Below are 23,657 nucleotides of genomic sequence, written 5' to 3' on the forward strand. Positions count from 1 at the left end.
ACGCCAGCACAAGCGAGAAGAGCTTTATTCGTTGATTGCACGAGCTCGCAAAGATTTGACCCAAGAACGGGCCGATGACGAAGTCAAACGACTTCAAGATTTGCACACAGAAGATTCGCTCAAATTAAAGCCACCTAATCGAGCTGACATCACTGAGTGGGTTTCGACGTGTTGGACAGATCTTTCAAAGGAGACAATTGTAAGCGGTAGCGGATCTGACGGATATCGAGATTGCATACATTGACAGTGGTATTGTCGAAGAGCTGGAGAATTGCAACCTTGCCGACGGCCATGTCGATTCGGACGATGACATCGAATCTGACGATGATCTAAACAGCAATGTCGAATAATTACATTGCACGTATTTCCTTCCCAACGTTTCGTAAAACCATGATTTGCTCACATCTGTCTGTGCATGCGATGTGAAATCTTGCTATTGAAGTGACGCCTAGGACTACGACGATACGGTATACCAGGATTAAAACCTGTGGGATTTTATTATCAATACCGGAGTAGCGACTTTACCTGTAGAAGCACCCGCGGAGCAGCTTTCTAACATCTAGCGCGTGCAATTGGGTATAGCGCTGAGAAGAAATAGCGGCATTCCCAGCGAAAGTCGCAAGACGATCTAGTCGCTGACAACACTGTGCCGCCAACTGACGCAGTAGCTGAGAATAACTGAGAACAGCAGTCTGGGTGATTGTCAATTACTATGGCTGCCCGCTCCGGCCTGGAGTTCTGGCCCAAGTCGCTGGCGTGAGCACATGCTGGATATCCCAATATACGCAATAAATAGCGGCCTAAGGCCGTTGAAGGCCACCGGCCTTCAACGCGCGCGCTTCTACATCGAGTTCATGCCAGCAGCTAGAAGAAACTTTGCTTCAAAATTAAATTAGATATTCACTTCTAGCGCTTGGCATTCGCCAACACACCGTTCTGATCGGTTTCGAATTTCTCGAGACGACTCTTATCGCGCACCTCGCCAGGCCACGGTGGTGCGTGGCTGTGGAATGGAAATTGATGTCACTGGTTTGCACTTTCGGCCCCCGTAACTCGGTTGGCGGAGGCTTGTAATTTTCTCGACTCGAGCGTCTTCATCTTCACTTGGAATCAGAGTCGGGTGCTCCGGGAACAACGCTGCAAGAGAGCTGAGCGCAAACGGTAGCTTCGCCTTGGATAGCACGCCACCACCAGAGTTGGACGGTGGGGAAGTCGCAGCTGAGGAGGCGGGGAAGGGCATTGCAAGTGCGCGCTCGAGTGCAAATTCGATTGTGGCTGTGGCCAGGGAACTGGTGCACACGCTCGGGCCAGTGCAATCAGTTAAGCTACATACGAAGTGCGTTGAGGCAACGGAAACTTCTCGTGGAAAGCAAATTAAAACCAATTAGATACCGTGTTTCAAAAACTCACGATGAACGGTTTTTAATAGCGAGTTCTGTTTTATTTCAGACACCGTATGCAACTTCAACAAACTGGTTGGCGCCAAACATGGAAGGTGTGGTCGTAGAAGGAGGCCGAGCCCACCACAGGCACTTTGGCATGTAGAGCCGCTGGATGCAGCCACCAGTCCACGCCGTACGCGAGCGACTCGTGGCGGTCATAGCTCGCGGCCTTGTGCAGCTCGGTCTGGTTCTTCGTCAGCTCCAGCACCTGGAAGCCGTTGTGCATGCATGCGGCCAGTAGCAGCTCCTACGAAGCAAGAGGGGGGGGATAAGTGCACGAATGTCACTAACAAGCCATTACTTGCTGTTGCTGTACCTTGCGGTTGTCGGCCGGGTGCCATTTGAGTCGCCAGACGCCGCCACCAAAGCTGTGTACGGCCAGTGGGCGCGTCATGCTGCGGTGATCCCAGATCGCGACCTGCTCATCGTAGCTGCCCACGGCAACCAAACGCTCGTCGTTTGGATGGAACTGGATGCTGCACACGCCCATGGAGTACTGCCGCGTGTTCTTGAAGGTCGGAGCTGAGGTGCCCGCGCGTAAATCCCATCCTTTCAGTGCTGCGTCGTCTGCGCCCGAGAACAGCACGTTCGAGTCGTTGCAATTGAAGGCTGCGATCCACGCCTCTATAGGCGAGCCGAACAAGTCGTGCGCACGCCACTGAATGTCAAAGCAATCAAGCGCCAGTTAGGCCTCGTTTCATCTAAGGATACCCTTCAGCAAGCGCGCGTTTTAACGAGAGAAAACCGCCTCAACTTATTCACACGCTGCAGGTATTCAAGCAGAAACCGATTGAGACCATACCTTATCTGTCTGGACGATGCCCTGTGACGCGATGTCCCAAACCGACAGTGCGCTGCGACGGGGAGAACGTTCACACACACACGAGAGGATGTCAGCGTTCCGAAACCTCTCTTGCAACGGCAGGTAAAGTGATTCTTACCCGTCCGAGTGGCTCACGCAGATGGACGGCTGGGTATTCGAATGCACGCGATTGCTCCAGTCCAATGACAGGCACATGGAGGCAGCGTCTGCGTCTGTAGTCAGCCCAGAGCGGCGCAACTTCTGTGCGCCACCTTCACGAACCAACTCGTACAGCTCCAATGATCCGGCAGCCGTAGCGGCACCCAGCACCGCTTTGCCATTCATGGCCTCTGTATTCCACTTAATGTCAAAGATACCGCTAGAAGTCGTGGTCTCTTCCAGCTTTTGCACGGAGACGTTTGCGCCATCGGTACTGGCCTCGTCGTCGCAGGTCAACTGAAAGTGCTGGAGCGTGCCGCTACGCTTGTCCTCAGACTCTCCTATCTCCGCTGCCTTATGGAGCTGATAGGTGGCCACCACCATCGATGACTCAAATCCTTCCACAGGGCATGACTCCACGCAGTCCGCTGTCTCCACAGTGTCGAATGTTGCCAACGTCGCGTCCATGTTGCAGACTTGGAAAACTTGCTTGGTTGAAATTGCCGCAACACTTGCGTTTCGTAAGTGTGGGCTATTTTAGCAATTTCTTTGTTTCGCGTGTCATCTCAATCCATTCAAAAACTGGCAAAATGAGCAACGTCAACGACGGCGATAGCAGCTCCGAGGAGGAGAACGATTTCTTTGGTCGCATGGAAAGTGACGACCTTTTTGAGGAGACCGAGACACAGCAGGCAAAACGTCGCGAGGCTGCGCGATATGTAGAGCAGTACGCGGAGCGAGACTGGGGACTGGCTGCCAGACAGCGGCGGGTTCAGGGTGCCGACAAGGACATGGTGATGGAGAGCTCCCTCGTGCTCCGAGTCGACAAGAAAGTCGTCTTCCAGGAGAAGCAGGGACAGCAGGCCAAGGTCTGGGACTGCGCATTGGTGCTAGCCAAGTTCCTGGCCAACGACGCATTCTTCCCACATAGTTTTTTCGTGAACAAGCGCGTGATCGAATTGGGCTGCGGCATCGGCGTGCCGGGCATGGCTGCAGCTGCACTTGGAGCGAAGGACGTTGTACTGACCGATATGGTACGAATTTTTGGTTGTTGACGATCGGAAGGTCAGTTGCTGACTTGTTTCTGGCGTTTATCGTCGCAGCCCATTGCGGTGTCCTGGATCCAAGCCAACATCGAGCGGAATCAAACGCTCGGCTGCATCTCCGGCAACATTCGTGCGCAGGAATTGATGTGGGGAGAAGATGACGATCTTGAGTCACACCGGTTCGACGTCATCCTGTGCTCAGACCTGGTGTACGGCCACCGCGATATCTCCCAGAAGCTGGTGCAGACAATCGTGAATTTGTCACACCCTGACACGCTCATTGTTTCCGCACACGAAGCTCGGTTCGCTGGAGATCGAGGCGAGTCCTTCTTCGTACTGCTATCCGAGCAACAGTTCCAAATCGAACAAGTGTCCCGCGAACGCCTCGACGCCGTCTACAGCGCCGCCAACATGCACGTGCATCTGATTCGACCTCCACTTAGAAATTTTAAATAAAAGACGACATTTTACTCATAAAAACCTTTAAATTAACATGTTCAAGCGTGCAGACACGCAGTGGTGCATTGCCGAAGATGCTGAGCTCAAGAGCTCTCCGCCGCTCGTCGGCGCCGCTGCGGCGACTGCTAAGCTCGTTCGCCGTGGCTGCTCCTTGCTCGCAGTCGCTATGGCAGGACGTATACAACTTGGATGCAACGCACTGTCACGACCCGTTGGTGAGCGAAGGTGACTTGCAGATTATGCTGGACGTGATCACAGAGGACGAAGAGAAGGTCTTGGCGGACGAGTGTTCGCGCATTCTCAAGCGCCGCCGCTACGAGGAGGATCACTGGGACAACGTCATCATCAAATTCAAGGAGATGGAGCGTTCACGTTGGTCCACCGAGACGCAGCGTATTCTCCAGAAGGTCCGCGAGGTGGCCATCCTGCCGAAAGAGCTCACCTACTTCCCGGCTGTCCACGTGATCGAGCTGGCTGAGGACGGCTACATCAAGCCTCATGTGGACTCCATCAAGTTCTCAGGACGTGTAGTAGCCGGTATCAATCTGCTGTCGCCCAGTATCATGAGCTTTAAAGAGGAACACGGAGACTCGATCATCGACGGCTACCTGCAGCGTCGCTCCATGTACATGATGACCGGACGAGTCCGCTACCACTACACGCACGAGATCCTTCCTGGTGCGCAAACATTCAGAGGAGAGTTGCCGGTTAACCGCACGCATCGTATCTCTGTCATGCTGCGTGACGAGTTCCTCGAGGAACACGTCGCCAAGTACCACACGCCGTTCGCAAAGCCAAACATCGAGACGCAGTGAATTGCAATCAGTGTCCAATGCAATTTAATATTAGGGGTTGATTGACTAGCTACATTGTGGCGTCCTGGCGTCCTGTCCGCCGCGTCAAAAAGCGTGCAGTATCTGTGTGCGCTGTCCTCGAGTGTTCGCATAGTGCCGTACCAGCCGATACTTACGAACGTACATTTATCACGAAACGCTGTGGGCGTTGCACCTTCGTCCTATACGTCCAGCACTACACAGTGCTGTGGTACAGTAATACCGAGAGACGACGTCGTACACACGACGACATGGCAAAAATGACCGCGTTTACTCAGACGACGACACGCACGTTGCTCTTAAACTTAGACGATCCATTAGAGCGCGAGCGAGGTTTCTCTGCAAAACGGTAGTCGGCGCGGTTGCTGTTAACAACGCGCGTCTCCTTTTTGGCGGATTGAGCAATGGCGTCGGCCTTGCTGATGCTCTCGAGTGACGATACGATCTCGGCTGCACTCGGTCTTCGCGACGGGTTGTGCGACCAGCATCGAGCCATGAGCTCCGCCCACTTGATATTGCACTGACCGGGCTTCATAATTGGTCGGCAGCCCGACAGCACGTACTCGCTGATCTCGGCGTTCGAGCGCATGTCTGCGTACGGCAATTCTCCTGTTGTGAGCTCCCACATAATCAGACCGAAGCTGAAGATGTCCACGGCCTGCGGACTTGAACTGTCGCTCGGGAACGCTCCCTTGTGGACACGTTCTTCGCCTAACTTGAGCAGTTCGGGCGCTGTCCATCGCAGCAACGCTGAGCGCTCGTCGATACTGTTCATCCTACTCCTATCAAAACCCACGGCCTCGGCCACACGTCGCGTGCCAAAATCCGCGAGTTTGGCGTTCCATGAGTCGTCCACCAAAATGTTGCTGCTTTTAAGTTGTCCGTGGACAAGAGGTGGGTCTGCGCTGTGCAGATATAAAAGTCCTCTGGCCGCTCCAAGGGCGAGTCGTATCCGTAAGCTCCACTTGAGATTCACCTTCTTTTTGGCCGCAGTGTCACTGATCCCGCCTGGTGCACTGGCTGTACTTGCAGACGCTGCCCTTGAGAGCGGCTCTGAGCCTTTACGCTTGTGTCTACTCCTACTGGAAGCCGAGGCTTTGGGGGCGTGCAACACGTTGAACAGCGAGCCGCGCGTACAGTATTCGCTGACGATGCAGAAGTAGTCTTCCTGCAGACAGGCACCCATGAAGAGCACTGTATTCGGGTGTCGAAGACTACCCATGCGTGTGGCCTCTACCTCGAGTTCCATCTCGACGTTCTCCCTGGCTGACGGCTTGGTCGGCATCGAGATCATCTTCATCTTCTTTACGGCCACTACAGAGCCACGGTACGAGCCCTTGTAGATGACACCCGACGGACCTTCGCCGATCACATTGAGACAGACAACTTCGTCGGCCTGGCGATATTTAAGTGGAGCAATAAGTCGCCTAAGAACGTTTTACGCGGTTATCGAGACCAAAGTGAAGACGTACCGCCAATAAAGACGTGGTGCCGAAGGTGGACTGCTCCGTGGACTGCTGCACGTAGCTGTGACTGGTCTCGTCCAGCTCGGCCTCGAGCTCGGCCGCCATGTCGCTATCGGGCAGGCACTTGGACAGACAAAAGCCCATGGTAGTCGCTGTCTGACTGCGGGGCCGACTTTGAGCGAGTGATGCAGCCTCTGCCTGGCGAACGTCGACCGCGTGATTGTATTTTTGACCCGACACCCAACGACGTGACAGCCCAAACCAACACGGATGGACCGGCGCTGCACACATAATTTAATTGAGTGTCAAAAGAGGGCATTTGCGACCGGACAGCGTATTCCGCCCAAAAAGCTGTTTCAAAAGCGCCCAAAACAAAATTGTATGTGCAGAGACGATGCAATAGGGCTGTCTGTACGCTGACTCCCCGCAAAGATTGAAGAGAGGCAACAAATTGTTGCCAGAGAAGAGAAGCACAGCGGCAACACAGCGTTGAACACTGGCGGTCGACGGTAAGACGGAATCCGTCCGTCCGTCACGAATCGTCTTCATTGTCGCTGGAAGCGTAACCTCCACTTCAAAGGTCTACTGTCTACGTCAATCATCTTTGACGTCGACAGTGTTATGTCGCGAGCTGCAGTGCGATTTGGCGTAGGTTATCAAACCCGAAATGTACAGTAACTAAACCGCGTTTATTAATGAGAGTGATTATCGTGCCCGCACAGCAACACGTGCCTTTATTAATACCATGCGCCGATCGCGATGGTTAAATAAAGAACAAATGCTTCGCAGCAGTTTCAAAGCGGTGATTTACCAGCACTGCGTGTGCTGTCGACAGTTCCCAATCTCAGCGCGGTCTGTCTTCAATCTGATTGCGGTCAAGCTTCGGCTTCAAAGCCTAAAAAGCCCGGGCCAGTCAGTGATCACTACTGCAGGATATTCCACCGGCCTTCTTCTAGTTAACTTCTCTTTGCTTCAGTGGCGTTCAGTGAGTTGACCCAATGTGCTTTATCTTCGAGGTCTTGTTCACCGCTGCTGTTGTCCTGGCAATGGACCCCTCGAATCTACCGTCACCAGCTGGCGCGCTCGATGATACGACGAGCGGCATCCTGTGCGACTCACGGACGAGTCCTTAAATGCTACGCTGATGGCCAAAAGTCTTTGCCAAAGACACAAAGATATTTTCTTTCGTCGTCGTCCGCGAGGAACAATAACGCGTATGGATACTCCTTGCCAAAGAGTCTTTGGTTAGGCGCTACGTAATTGTCTGATAGCGGCAACAAACGTTATCACCATGACGAGGGGAGCGCACCATGTGGTTGAATCGCAGCGGCACGACGCCTTTAGCGTAACTATTGACGTGATTGTGATGTTCGACTACGCAATGCATTCCTATTAATAGCCTCTCGTTCCTCTATGCGTCTAATCTGGCCATGCCTTGCTCCTCTGCCAGCTCGAAGCGTAGACGCACTGCAAACTCGGGAGCAAACTGCTTGTGTCCGTGTTTGACGTCCTTTGCAATCTTGTCGATCTCGCTCTTCGCCAGCGCCAGCTCATAATGACCATCCACTTGAGAGATAAACGCGGTGTGGAACCAAAAGTGTCCCAAGACACTACCCGTTCGCCGCCGGAGCTCCACCTTGACCTCATCCCAAACAAGCACCGGGCTGCACCGCATTTCCAATTCCACGGTCTCTTCGCTGTTGCCATCGTCAGTGCTGGGGCGTCGTTGACGCTGGAAGCTTCCGACCAGGTCGTAGACAGCTGCACGAGGGCGAATAGCCCCGCACTCGACTCGTACTCGCCACTCGGCAGCACTAGAACTCGTTTTCTTGTGGCCAGTAACGCCGCACAGCATGACGGCGACAAGCACGAGGTTGACACGAGTTGGGAGCATAGGCTCAGCATGCGGTCTTAGCTTAGATCCAATGATTTTTCGTGGTGAAGAAGGCTCGGGTAGTGTTTGAGTCTCTTGCAGCCATTGTGCATGGTAGTCGGTCAACGCCATGGCTCGCTCGCGAGCTTCTTCCTCCTCGTAGGGTCCGAGCTCTACCAGGTCATCGGCACTTTCAGAGCGACGACATAGCTCGCTGAAATAGCGGACGAATCGCCGCTGGCTCAGAATTGTCACGCCTTGCAGCTTCTTTGAGCGTGCAGCAGCAAAGTACTCGAGTGCTCCGTGAGCAGACCGCCATTTCCGCGCATACAGCATGTAGGCACACAGCATGACTCCGGTTCGGCCTTTGCCAGCCTTGCAGTGCACCGCCACGACATTTTCAGGGTCAGTCGTCAGCCACACATGGACGTCTCGACAGAATGGGAGCAACAGCGACAGAGGGGGTGGGCAATGGTCTTCGAAGCCGAATTCAGCTACCCGTCCGTGGAATTTCTCATCGGGTGCGTACCGGCGTTCCACGCAGAGGTTATACACGCGGTACCGTCCAGGATGGCGCTGTTCGAAGAAGCGAAAGACGTCGCGATAGTGGTTCCGGTAGATACCCTCGATCTTTTCCGCCGGATACCCCAATGCCACGAGCCGCTGGGTGACGTACGTCAAGTCTAAATCAAAGCCGTCGGAGGAGAATCGACGTTTCTCCTTTGACACTAAATGCTTGAGGCGATAGGTGAGGCCCCCAGTGTATCGTCTGGATGAAGTTGGGCTCGAAGAAGGTGATGACATTGGTGACGTCTGTTCGGCGTCGTCGATCTTCAGTGTTGGGCAGATACTTGACGGAGAGTGGGAGGCAGCTCGAATAACCGGGGAAGGAGGTGGCGCGGGCGGCGATTCAGTGGAGCCCCATGCCGCTACTGGCGATGGCGGCGAGATCGAGCTGACTAAAGAAACGGGCGACGCTGGAGCTTGAATTGAAGGTCCGGACTTGTCTTTTCCTGTGTGTAAAGTTCGGTCACTCTGGCCAATGTGTTTTACCCTCGTAATTGACAACATCCTTTGCATGGTAGCGCGCCTAATGTCGAAGAAACGAGCGAGGGTGTCGCGAGTACGTGCCACGATTCTTGGCCCAAGATCAGCACTTATCGACAGACGCCACGACCAGTCCGCTTTGTATCGTTGTTGCAGGTGAATGTCTATTTTAAGGAGCGTTGTTGCAATCCATTTATAAACCGAAGTGCTAGCTGAAGAAAACTGAGGATTATTACTACGGTAATTGGTGATTATCGTGTCTATCGCAGCTACTAATCGAAATTGACTTCGGGGTTTAAGGCGTCGAGTGCAGGTGATTCATAGTTGGTAAAGAGAGCGTATTGATAAACCAAGTGAGGAATAGACGGCTTGAATGTTCTCGATCTGCAACCGAGTAACTCTTGTATCATTGCGGCGTTCTCTTCTACGAGAGCAACCGAGTCAGAACAGATTGCCAATGTTTACCACAACTACTTCAACTTACCTATGGTAGTGAGAAGGATTTTACTGTCCTTCGAACGCAGTAGTAACTTAGCGGTTTTTGCATAGAGCTCCCACACCTCACGGGTGATAAAAGGAGGATCGACTAGGACGAAATCGAAGGTGCCGACTAGTTCCGACGGTATATCATCGGGTTTGTTGAAGTCGAAGGGAACGAAATGTTCACCCTCAGATGCAAATTTGGGGTCGAACTGGAGAACACAAGCCAACGCGGATAAGTAAAGTGATAACCTCTGAATAGTGAAAAAGCACCCACATCAAACAGAAAGCACTCTCTTTGGCTTAAGTCGTCATTCTGCTGTGTTTGAACGGCAAAGTAGACACTTGGAGTCGATAGGAAAGCGATACGACCGCCACTTTCCGGTGTCTCTACGATGGCTTCCTTGGCAAGTGTAGCGACCGTATCTGCCGAGTACCAGTACTGATTTAGCTCCTCCTTCTGCACCAACGTACCAACCCGACTTAGCTCGCAGCACACCACTGTAAAAAGAGGACAAGAGTCTATACCTCTGGAAACTTCTGCCAGAATGAACGCGCGTGCCGCTTCTGCGTAGCTTCCCCATTCATCGTAAGCCTCCCACTTTGACAGTGTTTGGAAACAAATAAGAAACGACTTTTCTACATTTATCCTGATTTCTAATCTACTTTTTCAAAATGGCCAATGATCCGATCTTGGCATAACTGTTCGACCGCCCTGGAGAACGAATCAAACCGACACGGAGAAGCTGATCGAGAACGGTGCTTGATGACTCTCTCTTGATCGGTGCTTTGGAAGAACGTTCAAGGGAAATGGTACGGACCAGCTCCTCCGACTCGAACGGCTTGCGCTCCAGTACACTTTGAACCAACACTCTCTGGAGACGCTGGTAGGACGAATTCTTCTCGCATCCGCCCATGCACGAACATGTTCCGCCGTACTCTAGTGGTAAATTCTCAGCGTCGATGAACTTTAGCAACGCTGTGGCAGTCTCGCTATCGGTCAGAATGTTGGTTTTCGCACGCGTGGCCTCGTTCAGCAACGGCTTCACACCTTTCCACGCCATCCCGAACCACGACGGCACATTCACGATGAAGATCTTGAACGAACGTTGCGGGTAATGACGCTGCATCACACCCGTGCAACGACGGATGAACTCGAACACTTCGCCGCCCATGTCACGCATGCCGATGCCTCGCGCGTCCAGGATGATGCACATCTTCTGCGTCTCACTCGCAGCACACGCGTCACACGGACACATGTGTTGAGCCGCGTACTTGAGCGCGAACTCCATGGCGAATAAATAGTGTTTGAACAGTGTGTCCAGCGAGACGCCGAGTTTCTTAAGTTGCGCGATCTTGATAGAGCCGACCTTCTCGATGTACAGAGGATGTCCGAGTTTGTCGTGCTTGTGGAGGAATTGCGTGTAGTGCCTGGAGTAAAACAGAACTTTGTCATTTAGAGGCATTGGAACAGGTGAGCCGGGGCGCACACGTACGTCTTGATAGTGTCGTAGTGCGTCTGCGGCGCCGCCAGGATACTGTCGACCTTCATTTGCTTCCTCCACATCATCGTGGCCTGGTAACGCTCCAACGCCTTGGAAACGTTTCCATTCTCCGCAACCAGGAACGCCGCAGGAATCTCCATATTACTTGCGACGTCTGCTATGCCTATCCGACCTGAATGTGAGCCTTTCTGAAAGCAACACCACAAAGGATTCATAAGCATGTGCTGAACGTATCGGCCATTTGCGATTCCAAACACTCACCGCAAGTGTCTTGTGCCAGACCATGTGTGTACACTCGTTCGCCTGATACTTTTGCCACCTGAGTTTTAGTGAAGCGTATTGTTGCCAAATGAGTTTTTTAAACGGTTGCAAAACGTTTTTTACATTTTTTCACACACGAACGTCACTATCTATCATGGCGTCCTGACGTTCTCCGTCGCATTTGTCGGCTGGTTGTCGAAGTCTGGACTGGCTTCCTGCTTGTTGCGAGGCGACACAATGGGCGAGCGCTGGGGGCTCGCAGCCGGTAGTGGCGTCTTAAGTTTCAACTGGTCGATCGCCGCGGTAATGGCGTCCACCCAGTTGTTCAGAACGTACGCCGTGGGGGCGTACAGCAACAGTGAGTGTCCATTAGCAGCCATCAGCGGTGTGATGATCTCGAAACTGTTGTTCTGTTTCGTTGTCTTCTGCACAATCGTATCATGAGTCAACGACACAATCTGGTAGATCTCCGAGTCCAAAGTCTTGGCGAAGCGTAGGAACTGAGGATGCAGAATGAAAAGCTGACGATGCCAGATGGGGTTGAACTGCTTGTGACGCAGGGAACGCTTCAGCAAATACCCGGCTTTCAACACTTCCTCGCTGAAGAACCCAGCAGGGATGGAGCGACAGAATCCTTCATCATCTACGCCGTCAAGTGTGAAGCCGTCGTCGCTACTGCTTCCAAGACGGAAGAGTTGGTCCAGAACTGCAGTAGCAGATGTCTCGCGTTTGATTGGCCCCATCACAGGCGCAGATGATGCCGAAGTCTCTGTAGAAACCTCTTCTTCACTACTAGATCTGCTCTCTCCTGAACGTTCGCGCTCGATCTGTTGGAGCAACTGGTCGAACTCGAATGGCTTGCACTCCAGTACACTCTTGACGAGCGCTTGTTGCAGAAGTTGATACGACGAGTTCTTCTCGCATCCGCCCATACACGAACATGTTCCGCCGTACTCTAGTGGTAAATTCTCAGCGTCGATGAACTCTAGCAGCGCTGTGGCAGTCTCGCTCTCGGTCAGAATGTTGGTCTTCGCACGCGTGGCCTCGTTCAGCAACGGCTTCACACCTTTCCACGCCATACCGAACCACGACGGCACATTCACGATGAAGATCTTGAACGAACGTTGCGGGTAATGACGCTGCATCACACCCGTGCAACGACGGATGAACTCGAACACTTCGCCGCCCATGTCACGCATGCCGATCCCTCGCGCGTCCAGGATGATGCACATCTTCTGCGTCTCACTCGCAACACACGCGTCACACGGACACATGTGCTGAGCCGCGTACTTGAGCGCAAACTCCATGGCGAATAAATAGTGTTTGAACAGTGTGTCCAGCGAGACGCCGAGTTTCTTAAGTTGCGCGATGTTGATAGAGCCGACCTTCTCGATGTACAAGGGGTGCCCAAGTTTGTCGTGCTTGTGGAGGAATTGCGTGTAGTTCCTGTATAAATCAATCACAGATTAGCAACTAGAACACAGAATGTCTGCGTGTACGTACGCTTTGATCGTGTCGTAATGGGTCTGCGGCGTGCATAGAATGGAGTCTGCCAACGCCTCCTTCCTCCACGCCAACGTGGCTTCATATCGCTCCGCCGCCTTGATAACGTCGCCACTTTCTGCAACCAAGAAAGCCGGCGGGACTTTCATTGACGCCATCTTCTGCAGTGACTTCAGTCCACTATCGATGTTCTCCACTCGCTCCGATTCTGAGGCTTCAAGAGCCACGATCGTAAAGTTCCAGTTTCCAAGAAAGTAGCGTGAATGCTCTTCGTCCGCCGGCTTGATCTGTCTGGCCGTGACCACCTTGCCCGGGAAGAAAACTTTCACCAGGAAGACCACGACTGCGGCTCCAAGACCAACGTAGACAGCAGGAAGCACCACCACCGACCCAAACACGTGAGTAAACACCGACGCTGCAGCCAAATAGGCAAGGACAATAATACACGAAAGCTTGAAAATTTGTCGATAAGTACCGCGGAATGTGCCTCGAATGTCCACCTTCTTTCGACCTAATGCGCGAGTGGCACGAACAAGAACACGCATGGGGCGCTTTCCATTGAGCACCACACGATAGAACGCCCGACCTTCGTGCCTCAAGAACCGTTCACACGGTACACGCACACGTCCTCCGTCAGAGAAGCGCAGTCCCAGCATCATCGAGCGTCGAACGTCCTGTATCAACAGTGGACAGCCCACTTCGACGTCCGTTCTGGTGGCTACCAACACCCTAGCACTTGTAGTATGCAATCCGTTCTCATCAGTGCTCTTATCGTCACTCTCTAGACTGCTACAGGTTAGATCAGCTTTTTTCACGTCCTTAATGTCGATCGCCTTGATTGACGGGAGTTCCTGGCCGTGCATCTCGAACAAAATTGTTTTGCCACGACCGTCGCACCGTAAGAAACCTCCTTGCACTGGCTGCGACTCCTGCTGCTTGCTAAAGTGCGTGATGACGCGGTTAAACTTGGATCGCACTCGGTTCGAGTCCGCCACGTCAATAATGATGTTCCGGTCGCCGTAGTACATGACCCTGCCCATCGTCCGTAGCGCTGCAGTGGCCAGATGCAGCTCCACTTGAGTCGGTTTACCGAACGTCGTTTCTGCCATCGTCTTGGTCGTTTTAGCTAAATTACCAAAAAAAAGAAAATTGTCTTCTTCGCCCGACGACTCGGAGCTGCTGTCGTCTCCTTCGTCTCCTGTCTGTAGCTGGTAGAACGACAAGTACATTTCACCCGGCGTATTGGCCTCTTTTGGACCAAAACACCCATTTTTGGTACTGGGTCCGACGCCCATTTTATTGTTCCAGACTTTTCCGTCCGCATCCACGAGCACCACGACGTCTCCGTAACTAACAGGCGTCCCTACGCCCAGTCCGCAGTAGGACAAAATAACGAAAGTTGACGGTTTAAAGTGCTTTTCTCCACACGCAGCGATGGGCGGGATGCAGGCCAGCTCGTCCTGCTTCTGCGGGTTCTTGGAGGCCAGGAACCGCTTGCTGCCTTCGAATGTACCGACGTATCCCCTTGATTCCTCGGCGCCGGCGTATTTACTGCGCGCGAAGAGGCGGATGGTGTCGCCGTACCGCACTGCCACATGGGGCGGCGCGCTCTTGGAGACCGTATCTAGTGGCATGGAGCCCCGCACCGCCACGTCGTGCTTCGGATACGCCGGAGGGTTGAAGGTGGGCATTGTACGGGTAGCTGTACGCGGCCGTATCTCCACAGGCCCGGGTGGCGTGTCCATGGCGCTGCTGCTGTCTCCGCTGGCACTGGAGCTACGACGGAAGCCGATATTGATGCCGCCGCGTCCGCTGCCATCGTCATCTGGCTTTGTACGTCGCCGCCGTGAGCGCAGCGACACACCTGAGAAGAGCGTGTTCCCGTTGGGCGGCGCGGTCACGCCCTTCACGGCGCCCAGGAGCTGCATCGATCCGCTTGGAAGGGACGAGTCCGCGCTGCGACGGATTTCACTGTGAGTTCGTCGTTGCCCTTGCTCTCCCCACCGACTAGTTTTTTACCGCACGCGATGCGCACCCGGATAAGATTGTAAACTTTATAGCCTTTAGAATATAGTTTGTAATTTTATTAGTATTTGAAAAAAGACTTGAAGAAAAGAGACTTTGATAGATGATAAAACACTGATGCTGTTTTGTCTTAATATGATGCATGATACGGTAATTGATCGCTGACGGTTTTTCGAGGTCAGCACCGGGACGATTCCTGTGACGTGTGGCTGACCAATTGTGGCTCTGCAGCATCGCTCATCGTCACGAAGGCGCTACATTTTTCGCGACGTGGATCCACGCGCGCGGTGACGTCGTGGTGGAGCGTCCATGGAGAATACCCGGTAGCGCTACAGCGTTGCGGTATACTGTAGGCGGGCGGCGAGTAGACCGCGAGATCGATGTCCGGCATCAATCTCGGGCATCATGCTCGCAGGGATCTCGTGTAACGTTAGATAGACTTTGTCTGGAAGCCGCAGAATCCTAGATAACGATGAATACTTCAGTAGATCAGGTACAGCTATCGGCTATCAGCTCCATGAAACGCGATACGTGTAGGCTGTATAGCTTCGCCGCTCAAGCTTTGGCGGCATAAGCGATATGCAGTATTGCTGCCATAGTGTGCAGTTGAAGCCTCGTCTTGTTGGTAAGTACTTCGAAGTACTGTACAGTAGGAGCATCTTGACGATCACTGCATTAGCGTGTGGTTGCCCGCCAATTCTTCTAGAAAAAAAGTTCAACCCGCCGTTTTTGAGGTTGCCACCACACCAATTCTTAATGTAGCCATGACAGGGGCGAAGGAAGGAGGTGGTGCATGTTTAATCAAACGAGCTCGCTATCAAATCGATAAAATCAAATCACATGTATCGGGGGTAAAATGACTATGCAGGCCGGCCAACGAAGGGGCTCTCGCTGCTTAGATCAGACAGAGAGTCCGCCCGTTGTTCGAGCACTCCTCCTACTTCCTGGGCGGCGTCGCGGGACGTTGCGTGCCAAGGCCGTTGTAAGCGTAGCGCTGCTTCTTCTCGGCTGGCTTAAGGATCTGGAACGAGCACATGAGCGTCTCGTCGACCGACATCATCGCACCGGCGTTGTCGAACTCGCCGCAGTAGTTCGGTGCGGAGAACAACGTGACCAGCTGGCGCTTGGCGAAGAATTCATAGCCATCCTCCACCACCTGGTGAGCTCTGCAGATCAAATCGAGGTCGTGACGCTTGAGGAACTGACTCACAATGTCCGGGCCGAACGTGAACGACACGCCGCGGTCGTTCTCTCCCCAGCCCATAATGTCCTTGTCGGGGTCGGACCACAGCAGATCGCAGAGCAGACCCGTGTCGGGGACGTCTGTGGGGCGCACGAAGCGCTTGATCTGTTCCATCTGACTCAGCTCGGGGGACAGACCGCCGTGCATGCAGAAGATCTTCTCATCCACGATAGCAGCCACTGGCAGGCAGTTAAAGCAGTCGGTGAAGGTCTTCCAGAGCTTGATGTTGTAGCGGCGCTTGCACTCGTCATAGAAGCCGTAAATTCGGTTAATCGACGCGCACTCGTGGTTGCCACGCAGGATAAAGAAGTTCTCTGGGTACTTGATCTTGTAAGCCAGCAGCAGGCAGATGGTCTCCAGACTCTGTTTGCCACGGTCCACGTAGTCTCTGCAAGCAATAAACCCAGTTAGCTTTCTCCTCTACGCAAACAGCAGTGCCTGATTATCGCTTTCATCTCACCCGAGGAACAGGTAGTTGGCGTCCGGAGGGAACCCGCCGTACTCGAACAAACGCAGCAGATCGTAGTACTGGCCGTGGATGTCACCTGTACGCGCGTAAGAATATCGTTAGCGAGCTTGTTATTAAACAGCGCGGATCCACGTCCGATTCGGCACGCGGATTTCTTAAAAAGAAGGTTGCGTAACGCACCGCAAATTTTGATGGGCGCCTCCAGCTCCACCAGAATGGGCTGCGCCAGAAAAACCTCGCGTGCGTGAAGGCACAGCCCGCGGATCTCGGTCTCCGTGAGATTCACCTGCTTGCCGGGGCGCGCGCCGCGCACACTTAGCAGCTTCTCAATGATGCTGTCCACGTCGATGGGCTCTAGTCCGGACGACGCCATGGCTCTCCCTTCGTTTGCTTCTCTGCCTTTCCTTCTTCGGTCTTGGCGGGACTGTAAGGCCCCTGGATGTTTCACGTGAGGACTGGAGATTGGATGTAAAGGAAATATTAAGCACTATTTTAGCCAATTGACAAGCGTAAAACAGAACAGCTGTTTCTAGCGCGCAGTACACACTTGTCTCTCACTCCTCCTTTGCAACTAGCAATTGCGGAAAGTGGAACGAGGCTGCTGCTCTAAGTAGATGACGCTGGCTGCCATCAGTATGGGAATGCAGTATTTCAATGATGCTGGTATTCAATACCAGGAGCAGCCCGGCCTTGGTGTCGATTAGTGATCGAGTCGTAAAGGTTGAACAAGCTCTTCAAATACAAATGCGACAGAGTGTTGTGGCTCGCCAGTACCAAGCGTATGATTTAGTTTAATTGAATGCCATTAAGTGCAGTATGTCATAGGCTATGATTCATCGGTGTAGCTGTTCCAGGAGCTTGGAATATCGCCGGCACTGCCTTCGAGTCAAAATTCGACGGGCTCCAGCGCCGAAAGAGAGTGACTATATTGACCGACTGAGTTAACCTTCCCCTACAAATTTTAGACGCGCTCCCATCCGTACGATGTATACAGTGTGTACCATGTATACCATTCAGCCTGACAGCCACTAAATTTCGAACAGCGTAACGATCGTAAGGCTGCAGGAGAGGGAAATGGATCTCCGCGTCCAAGCCGTCCAGAAGAGGCCGCTAACTGGGGCTGTCGCGCGCGAGATCGATGAGAGCGACAGCAGCGATTCTGAGCCGCCCCGAGAAGACTCCCAGGACGACGTCTGGCTCCCAACACCCGCTGCGAGCGGTGCTGGTTCGGGTGATGGAGAGTCTTCCGAGGCTTTCAGTGTGTCGGATGTAACCGATTTAACCAGCAGCACTAGCGAGGGTGGTCCCCCCCACACGCGTGGTGGCATTACCACCCAACACGGTGGAGTTCGCCTCGTGGGAGGCCTTCGACGAGTACCTGGCTGCGCATAAAGCCCAAACGTTTCAAGTATGCGAGATTCATTCAAGATTTAATGAACGGATGTCTGACCCCGCTGTCCCACTAATTTTGTGCTATCTGTCTGTAGATATTCAGGGCGCGCTCTAATACCAGCGTGGCAGAGCGCAATGCCAGGATTGACAAGTCACAGTCAAAAGCAGCTAAAATACCAGCATCGTGGGAACAGTATTCGAGGACGTTCGTTTGTACGCACTCAGGGAAGTAAAAGTCTGTAGCTACGAAGCGGCCACGCCAAGAGACTCGAGCACAGGGCTGCAAGGCGCAGGTACATATATGTCGGCCTGGTCGGGACTGGTCGGGTCCAGTCGGGGTCAATCGGGTAGTTCACTGACTGACAGTGGTTATATATGCTCTACAGATTAATGTCTGCGTCCAGGTAGTTGATACAAAGAATACGACGTTTGCTGTGCGGATCACTCGTTGCCGACTAGAGCACAATCATCGTCTGACAAGCCTGGCTTTCTCTTCACATCCATCGAAACGCATTATCCTCGACGAGTCAACGCTAACTACAGTTGATCTACTTCGAAAAAAAGGTGTCAAGAAGTCTGGTATCATCAGCCACCTAATGAAGCACACCGACAGTAACCCCACCCCAAAAGATGTGCAAAACCTCGTCCAGAAACTTAAGGCTCGCGAGCAACGCGATGGGCCTTCAAGCACCGACAAGCGGCTTAAGAAGTGGATGAAGCAATTCGGTGATGTGCCAGGGAACGTTGGTCGGGTTTTCTTGGACGACGTTGGTGGCAAGGTAGAGTGAATGCTTTTATCAGGTCTAATGTCAATTCATGAAGTTAACATTTGTTGTTTCGTGTGTTATTGGATACGCAGAAAGTTGCGACTTGCATCACATTGCAAACAAAGCACATGCGAACACTATTCGACCAATTTCCTGAAGTTCTGATGATTGAAGCAACGCACGGGACGAACCGGTCTAAGTATAAAGGTTTTTTATTCATGGCACACGATACGTTCGGCAAGGGCCAGTTTGTGCAGCACGCGCTGCTTCAAAATGAGCGCTATGAAACCCTGTTGACAGCGATAGAGGAATTCAAAGCGAACAATCCTGCGTGGTCAAGACTTCAATGTGTGCTGGTGGAAAAGGATTTCACAGAACTGTCCGTACTTGAAAAGGCATTTCCTGGGGTGACAGTCTTACTTTGCCAATTCCACGTGCTGAAGTACCTACGGGAAGAGATTGCTTCAGCTGACTATGGATTTTCGAGGTCTCAGAAAGAGCAACTTGGCGGTGTTGTGAGCTTACTTGTCTACGCAAAAACGGAAGCAGAGTACGACAAACGCTTCCAGTACATGGTGCATCTTGCGTCGATTGGTTATGCCGGTCCAGTTGCGAATGATCGATCTGGTATCGTAGTCGGTGTGGGGTCGGGCTCAGTCGGTGTGGAGTCGGGCTCAGTCGGTGTGGAGTCGGGCTCAGTCGGTGTAGAAGTCACAGATCATGAACTGGAAGATATTTCCTCTCGCATTGATGAACATCCTTTTGTGTACTTTCGAAAGAATTGGGACAGCTGTCGTGAGCTCTGGTGTGTACATAGGCGCCAGAGTACCGTCACACTCGGCAATAATACCAACAATCGCCTAGAAGCCTCTTGGAAGCAGCTTAAAGAGTGGGTGGATTCGTTTATGGGAGTGGATGAGTGCATCGCTTCGACCATGTACTATCAAACGTTACAAGAGCGATTGTTCATTGCAGAAGTATACAAGAATGTGACCGTCCAGCATCCTGATTACGACAGCGAGATGACACTGGTGGCGAATATTGTCAGTGAGCATGCTTGTGAACTTATATTCGGGCAGTATTCGTATGCTATTGGATCTGCGTCGTACACGTTTTATGAGGGGTGCCCAGACGTGTATTTTATCAAGAGTATATCTACAGCTGATGACGCGCTGGACGAGATGAACGCCGAGTATTCAGTTACTAAGCGCGAATGGATGTGCTCCTGTCTATTCATGTGCACGAGATTGCTACCCTGTCGACACGTTTTCTACCTCCGAAAGGCGCTTTGTCAGGAGACAGTTATCTTCACACTACTGTTAAATAGGCGGTGGCTGTTGTCTACTGTGCGTGCGGCGATTGAAAATACAAGTGTCGTCTCTGACACAGCGGAGCCAAAGTCTTTTGAGGTAAGAAATGTGATATCCTCACAGGCGAGACCGTGGTACTCGAACCGCAAATATCGTGAAGCACTGCAATTTGCATCCCAGATTTGTGACACCATGGCGGGACTCAGCATGACGCAGTATAAAGAAGCGATGCAGTATCTTCAAAGTGTGACTGGGCGGTTCAAGAGAGGCAAATTCGAGGATCCCGGTGTGCCAATTTTACCACCAGCTGAATCTGAGCGTCACGGTTCGACTAGCAACTCGCGCGATGATGCGCTGTCGCCGCCACTACTTACTGGTCACGATCCGACTGCACGGCCGACTCACCACGTGTCGGCAGAACTGCTTACTCGTCATGCGGATACAGCAAATGTGAGTCATGTATCCCCAACTGCCTCTGAGTCTGACCATGCCACAAGCTGCAACTCCGTCGAAACAACACAGGTTGCAGATTTATCGGGCCAATCGGGCTCGATCGGGGGCATATCAGGTCCAGTCGAGGAAGAATCGGGTCCAGTCGGGGAAGAATTGGATCCAGTCGGGGAAGAATTGGATACAGTCGGGGACGTTGAATTTAGCACACTACCACCAGCAACGGAAGACACGCCATTTGTGATAGCGAGTCCCCTAAGATCGCGAGGACGACCAAGACAGACAGCCAGATCAAAGAAGGCAGCTCGTAAAAAAACTTTCATTGTAGCTCAAGAAGACTCAGAGCTGTACGCTTCAAATTCAAGCTTGGCGTCCGTGGATGCAGCGCTGTCTTCGGATGCAACATACATATCGTCAGCTGCAGTTGTGAGCAAGTTCAAAATGGTGGAGTATGGCTTCAAGTTCAAGACACCTACAGCACGAACAATATCGAGCTTGCCACCCACAATCGCTTTGATACCAGCAGAGTCGATCACGCGGATATTGCGCCCTGAACAAATTGCCATTTGCAGGAAAAAGGTTTCGGCTCTGCAGTCGAAGCACAAAGACCTGGCAGAAAGTGCCGTGCCGCTGGATATTCCAGGCTTTGGTGCGTACTCAACGAGTTTAATTGGGATCATGAATAGGTGGCACAGGGCAATAAAGGTGGTAAAACAGGTCGAGAAGGCTGTGAAGTGGGTCGAAACCATTGACTTCACACTCCCAATGCCTGCTCCGTTTTAAGTGGTGCTACAGACGGATATGCTGTCAAAGATACGTTGACGAAATCATGCCATCACTACAACACTTTCTAACTAAACGTTATGTTTGACAAACAGGCAGAAATTCTAGATCTCGTCGAAAAAAACAGCTAAGCGACGATACCATGAATATCGTCATGTCCAAGCTGTTCGGAGAACGAAATGATGTCGTCATTGTGGATCCAGGTGTTATCGATTCTGTAACGGGGTTACATGGTGTGGAACACACAGGGGTACGAAGTACCCGGAGAGTTAACAAACTCTCAGTACATAAGTTGGAGAGTTAACAAGGTCTCTCAGTACGTTGGCTGAAAGCCACACGTTATGCATTTGATTAGGTTTAACTATGCTAGATAGTTAAAGAGATACATTTACCCCTAGGCGGCTTGGCCGCGATAATAGTAAATAAAACACTTCTGGTTTTGAAGCATAAAAGTTAAGGTGTTAACTTTGAGCCCTGGTCTTGGGCTGTAAGTGTCCTTTGGATAAGAAACTTAGTATCACTGACTCTTTGAGTCGAACGTCTTCCTCTGACGCTAAAGCTACGGCAGCCCCGCTGCACTTGGTAGCACTTGTAGTCAATCCCGCTCCTGAGTCGGTTGACTATATCCTCTGCGAGGATGGAACACCCCGTGTTCGCGAATTTGCCCCCGGCGCAGCAGGACGCGCTTACTAAGCTTATGTCCTTGCTTGGCCCGGAGGGCGTGGCTCATCTTGCATCGCAAGGTCCAGAGGCGGTCACTGCCAGGCTGGAATCGTTCTCCCGCTACGAGAACGCGCTCTTGGAGCATGTCCAAGAGAAGATGAGCGCCGCAACGGCGGCGGCGTCGATGACGCGTGAAGAGTCTATGAGACTGAAACCGCTCATGGTGAGCGTAAAAACCTTCGGGGGGAAGGACGGAGAGAATCTCCTTCTCTGGACCCGTGAGGTCGAGGTGGCCATGGGATCGGCCCTGCTCCAGTCTGAGCATCAGCGCGTGGCGCTGGCTATCTCCAGGCTTGGAGGTCGCGCTCGCGAATGGGCACTAACGTGCGGCACGTCTGTTGACGCTGCATTTCCCACTTGGGATCAGCTGAAGCAACAGCTTTCGCGCGTGTTCGCGCCGCCTAATCAGGCGTACCGTGTCCGGTCAAAGTTTCTTGCTACCCGCCAGGGTAAGAAGGATTTATTGGACTATGTCCAAGAGTTGAGAACTCTTATCGCCGGAATGGCGGCGGACCCTCTTCCGGAACTGGTCAGCGTGACCGTGTTCATGGAGGGACTTCGTGTGAGCGCAGCTCGAACGGAAGTGTTCCGTGTACACCCTAACTCTTTTGAAGAGGCGGTGGATGTGGCATTGAATGCCGAGCACAACTTCAGGTCGGCGCGACCTGGTTGAAGCGCTGGTAGCGCAAGCTCTTCGGGCGGTCCAGAGCCGATGGACCTCAGCTATGCTGAAGATGAAGAAGCGGAGCTTCTTGCTGCGGAGCAGCGCGCCGGCATCCGCAGATGCTTTGTGTGCAATAGCACTAAGCACTTGAGGGCCTATTGCCCTCTGCGCAAGAAGCGCGAGGCTCCGGCGAGCCAACCCTCCAGGTCATCGCCGGGAAACGGCAACTCCCAGTAGGCGCGGGGCGGCCTACTGGGGAAGAACTGAGTTCTGTTGTGCCTCGAAGAGGTAGAGGGCAACGGGGCTCAGCCCCGAAGAGAGCTGATCTCTCTTACGAGAAGAGTGTGTGCAAGCCGGGCTTGCTGGTCGTTCAAGCGAACGTGAAGGGCTTTGCAAAGCCATGGAGAGTCTTGATTGACTCGGGAGCCTCGGGCAACTACGCCCGTCGCTCCACCCTGGAAGGGAGTCAGCTGTATGCTGAGGCACTGGAAGTGCCAACGAGAGATACGATTTCTGTCCGTCTCGCGACGGGGACACTGGTAACTGTGTCGAAGGTCTCTGTCGACCTTGGAGTGAAGTTTGAGAACTTCGATAGCGTGGAACGCTGTTTGGTCTTAGACCTGGATGCGAGGTATGACCTCATCCTTGGCATGGCATGGCTGGAACGTCATGAGCCATGGATCGACTGGAAGTCGAAAACGCTGGGTGCGTCGCACCCTGCTCCTAGTGGAGCTTTGGTGAGTCATGAACCCACCTCTGCTAGGAAGCAGAAGCGCTTTTGGCGCGAGCACGAGGCTGAGGCGGCCGTAGTGCTGGACATTGGTATGTCCTTAATTGTTAGCAACGAGGTTGCTGTTTGCCCTGAGGGCGTACGTGGTGCGGCACGTTATCCGCGGAGCGGTGCAGGTCAGGTCAATGACCAACTGCTGGGTCCTGGTGAGGACGAGCGCGGAGT

At 52.8% G+C, this 23,657-nt stretch overlaps 8 protein-coding genes across 8 annotated transcripts; 2 read left to right on the plus strand and 6 right to left on the minus strand.

The window, feature by feature from the left end:
* Nucleotides 1-1,464: 1,464 nt before the first annotated feature.
* PITG_04674 (uncharacterized protein) lies at nucleotides 1,465-2,871 on the minus strand (the record flags this gene model as incomplete). The annotated part of the gene is made up of 4 exons (XM_002905366.1): nucleotides 1,465-1,689; nucleotides 1,759-2,100; nucleotides 2,245-2,296; nucleotides 2,384-2,871. The coding sequence occupies 4 exons, from the start codon at nucleotides 2,869-2,871 to the stop codon at nucleotides 1,465-1,467; spliced, it is 1,107 nt and encodes a 368-aa protein (XP_002905412.1).
* A 182-nt stretch (nucleotides 2,872-3,053) lies between these two features.
* On the plus strand, nucleotides 3,054-3,905 carry PITG_04675 (uncharacterized protein; the record flags this gene model as incomplete). Its single annotated transcript, XM_002905367.1, has 2 exons — nucleotides 3,054-3,437; nucleotides 3,507-3,905. The coding sequence occupies 2 exons, from the start codon at nucleotides 3,054-3,056 to the stop codon at nucleotides 3,903-3,905; spliced, it is 783 nt and encodes a 260-aa protein (XP_002905413.1).
* Nucleotides 3,906-3,982: 77 nt separating this feature from the next.
* Nucleotides 3,983-4,777, plus strand: PITG_04676 (uncharacterized protein; the record flags this gene model as incomplete). Its single annotated transcript, XM_002905368.1, has 1 exon — nucleotides 3,983-4,777. One exon carries the CDS (start codon nucleotides 3,983-3,985, stop codon nucleotides 4,721-4,723), a length of 741 nt encoding a protein of 246 aa, XP_002905414.1.
* Nucleotides 4,778-5,015: 238 nt separating this feature from the next.
* Nucleotides 5,016-6,374, minus strand: PITG_04677 (protein kinase; the record flags this gene model as incomplete). The annotated part of the gene is made up of 2 exons (XM_002905369.1): nucleotides 5,016-6,137; nucleotides 6,214-6,374. The coding sequence occupies 2 exons, from the start codon at nucleotides 6,349-6,351 to the stop codon at nucleotides 5,016-5,018; spliced, it is 1,260 nt and encodes a 419-aa protein (XP_002905415.1).
* A 1,244-nt stretch (nucleotides 6,375-7,618) lies between these two features.
* On the minus strand, nucleotides 7,619-9,257 carry PITG_04678 (phosphatidylinositol-3,4,5-trisphosphate 3-phosphatase, putative; the record flags this gene model as incomplete). Its single annotated transcript, XM_002905370.1, has 1 exon — nucleotides 7,619-9,257. The coding sequence occupies one exon, from the start codon at nucleotides 8,882-8,884 to the stop codon at nucleotides 7,619-7,621; it is 1,266 nt and encodes a 421-aa protein (XP_002905416.1).
* A 142-nt stretch (nucleotides 9,258-9,399) lies between these two features.
* On the minus strand, nucleotides 9,400-10,195 carry PITG_04679 (uncharacterized protein; the record flags this gene model as incomplete). Its single annotated transcript, XM_002905371.1, has 4 exons — nucleotides 9,400-9,548; nucleotides 9,612-9,819; nucleotides 9,885-10,067; nucleotides 10,136-10,195. 4 exons carry the CDS (start codon nucleotides 10,193-10,195, stop codon nucleotides 9,400-9,402), a joined length of 600 nt encoding a protein of 199 aa, XP_002905417.1.
* Nucleotides 10,196-11,525: 1,330 nt separating this feature from the next.
* PITG_04680 (phosphoinositol transporter) lies at nucleotides 11,526-13,573 on the minus strand (the record flags this gene model as incomplete). The annotated part of the gene is made up of 2 exons (XM_002905372.1): nucleotides 11,526-12,819; nucleotides 12,877-13,573. 2 exons carry the CDS (start codon nucleotides 13,533-13,535, stop codon nucleotides 11,526-11,528), a joined length of 1,953 nt encoding a protein of 650 aa, XP_002905418.1.
* Nucleotides 13,574-15,679: 2,106 nt separating this feature from the next.
* Nucleotides 15,680-17,025, minus strand: PITG_04681 (serine/threonine-protein phosphatase PP1-gamma catalytic subunit; the record flags this gene model as incomplete). The annotated part of the gene is made up of 3 exons (XM_002905373.1): nucleotides 15,680-16,532; nucleotides 16,605-16,689; nucleotides 16,794-17,025. The coding sequence occupies 3 exons, from the start codon at nucleotides 16,984-16,986 to the stop codon at nucleotides 15,839-15,841; spliced, it is 972 nt and encodes a 323-aa protein (XP_002905419.1).
* Between the last annotated feature and the right edge of the window lie 6,632 nt (nucleotides 17,026-23,657).

This window comes from Phytophthora infestans, genomic scaffold (assembly GCF_000142945.1).
Source record: "Phytophthora infestans T30-4 supercont1.6 genomic scaffold, whole genome shotgun sequence".
Lineage (NCBI taxonomy): Eukaryota > Oomycota > Peronosporomycetes > Peronosporales > Peronosporaceae > Phytophthora > Phytophthora infestans.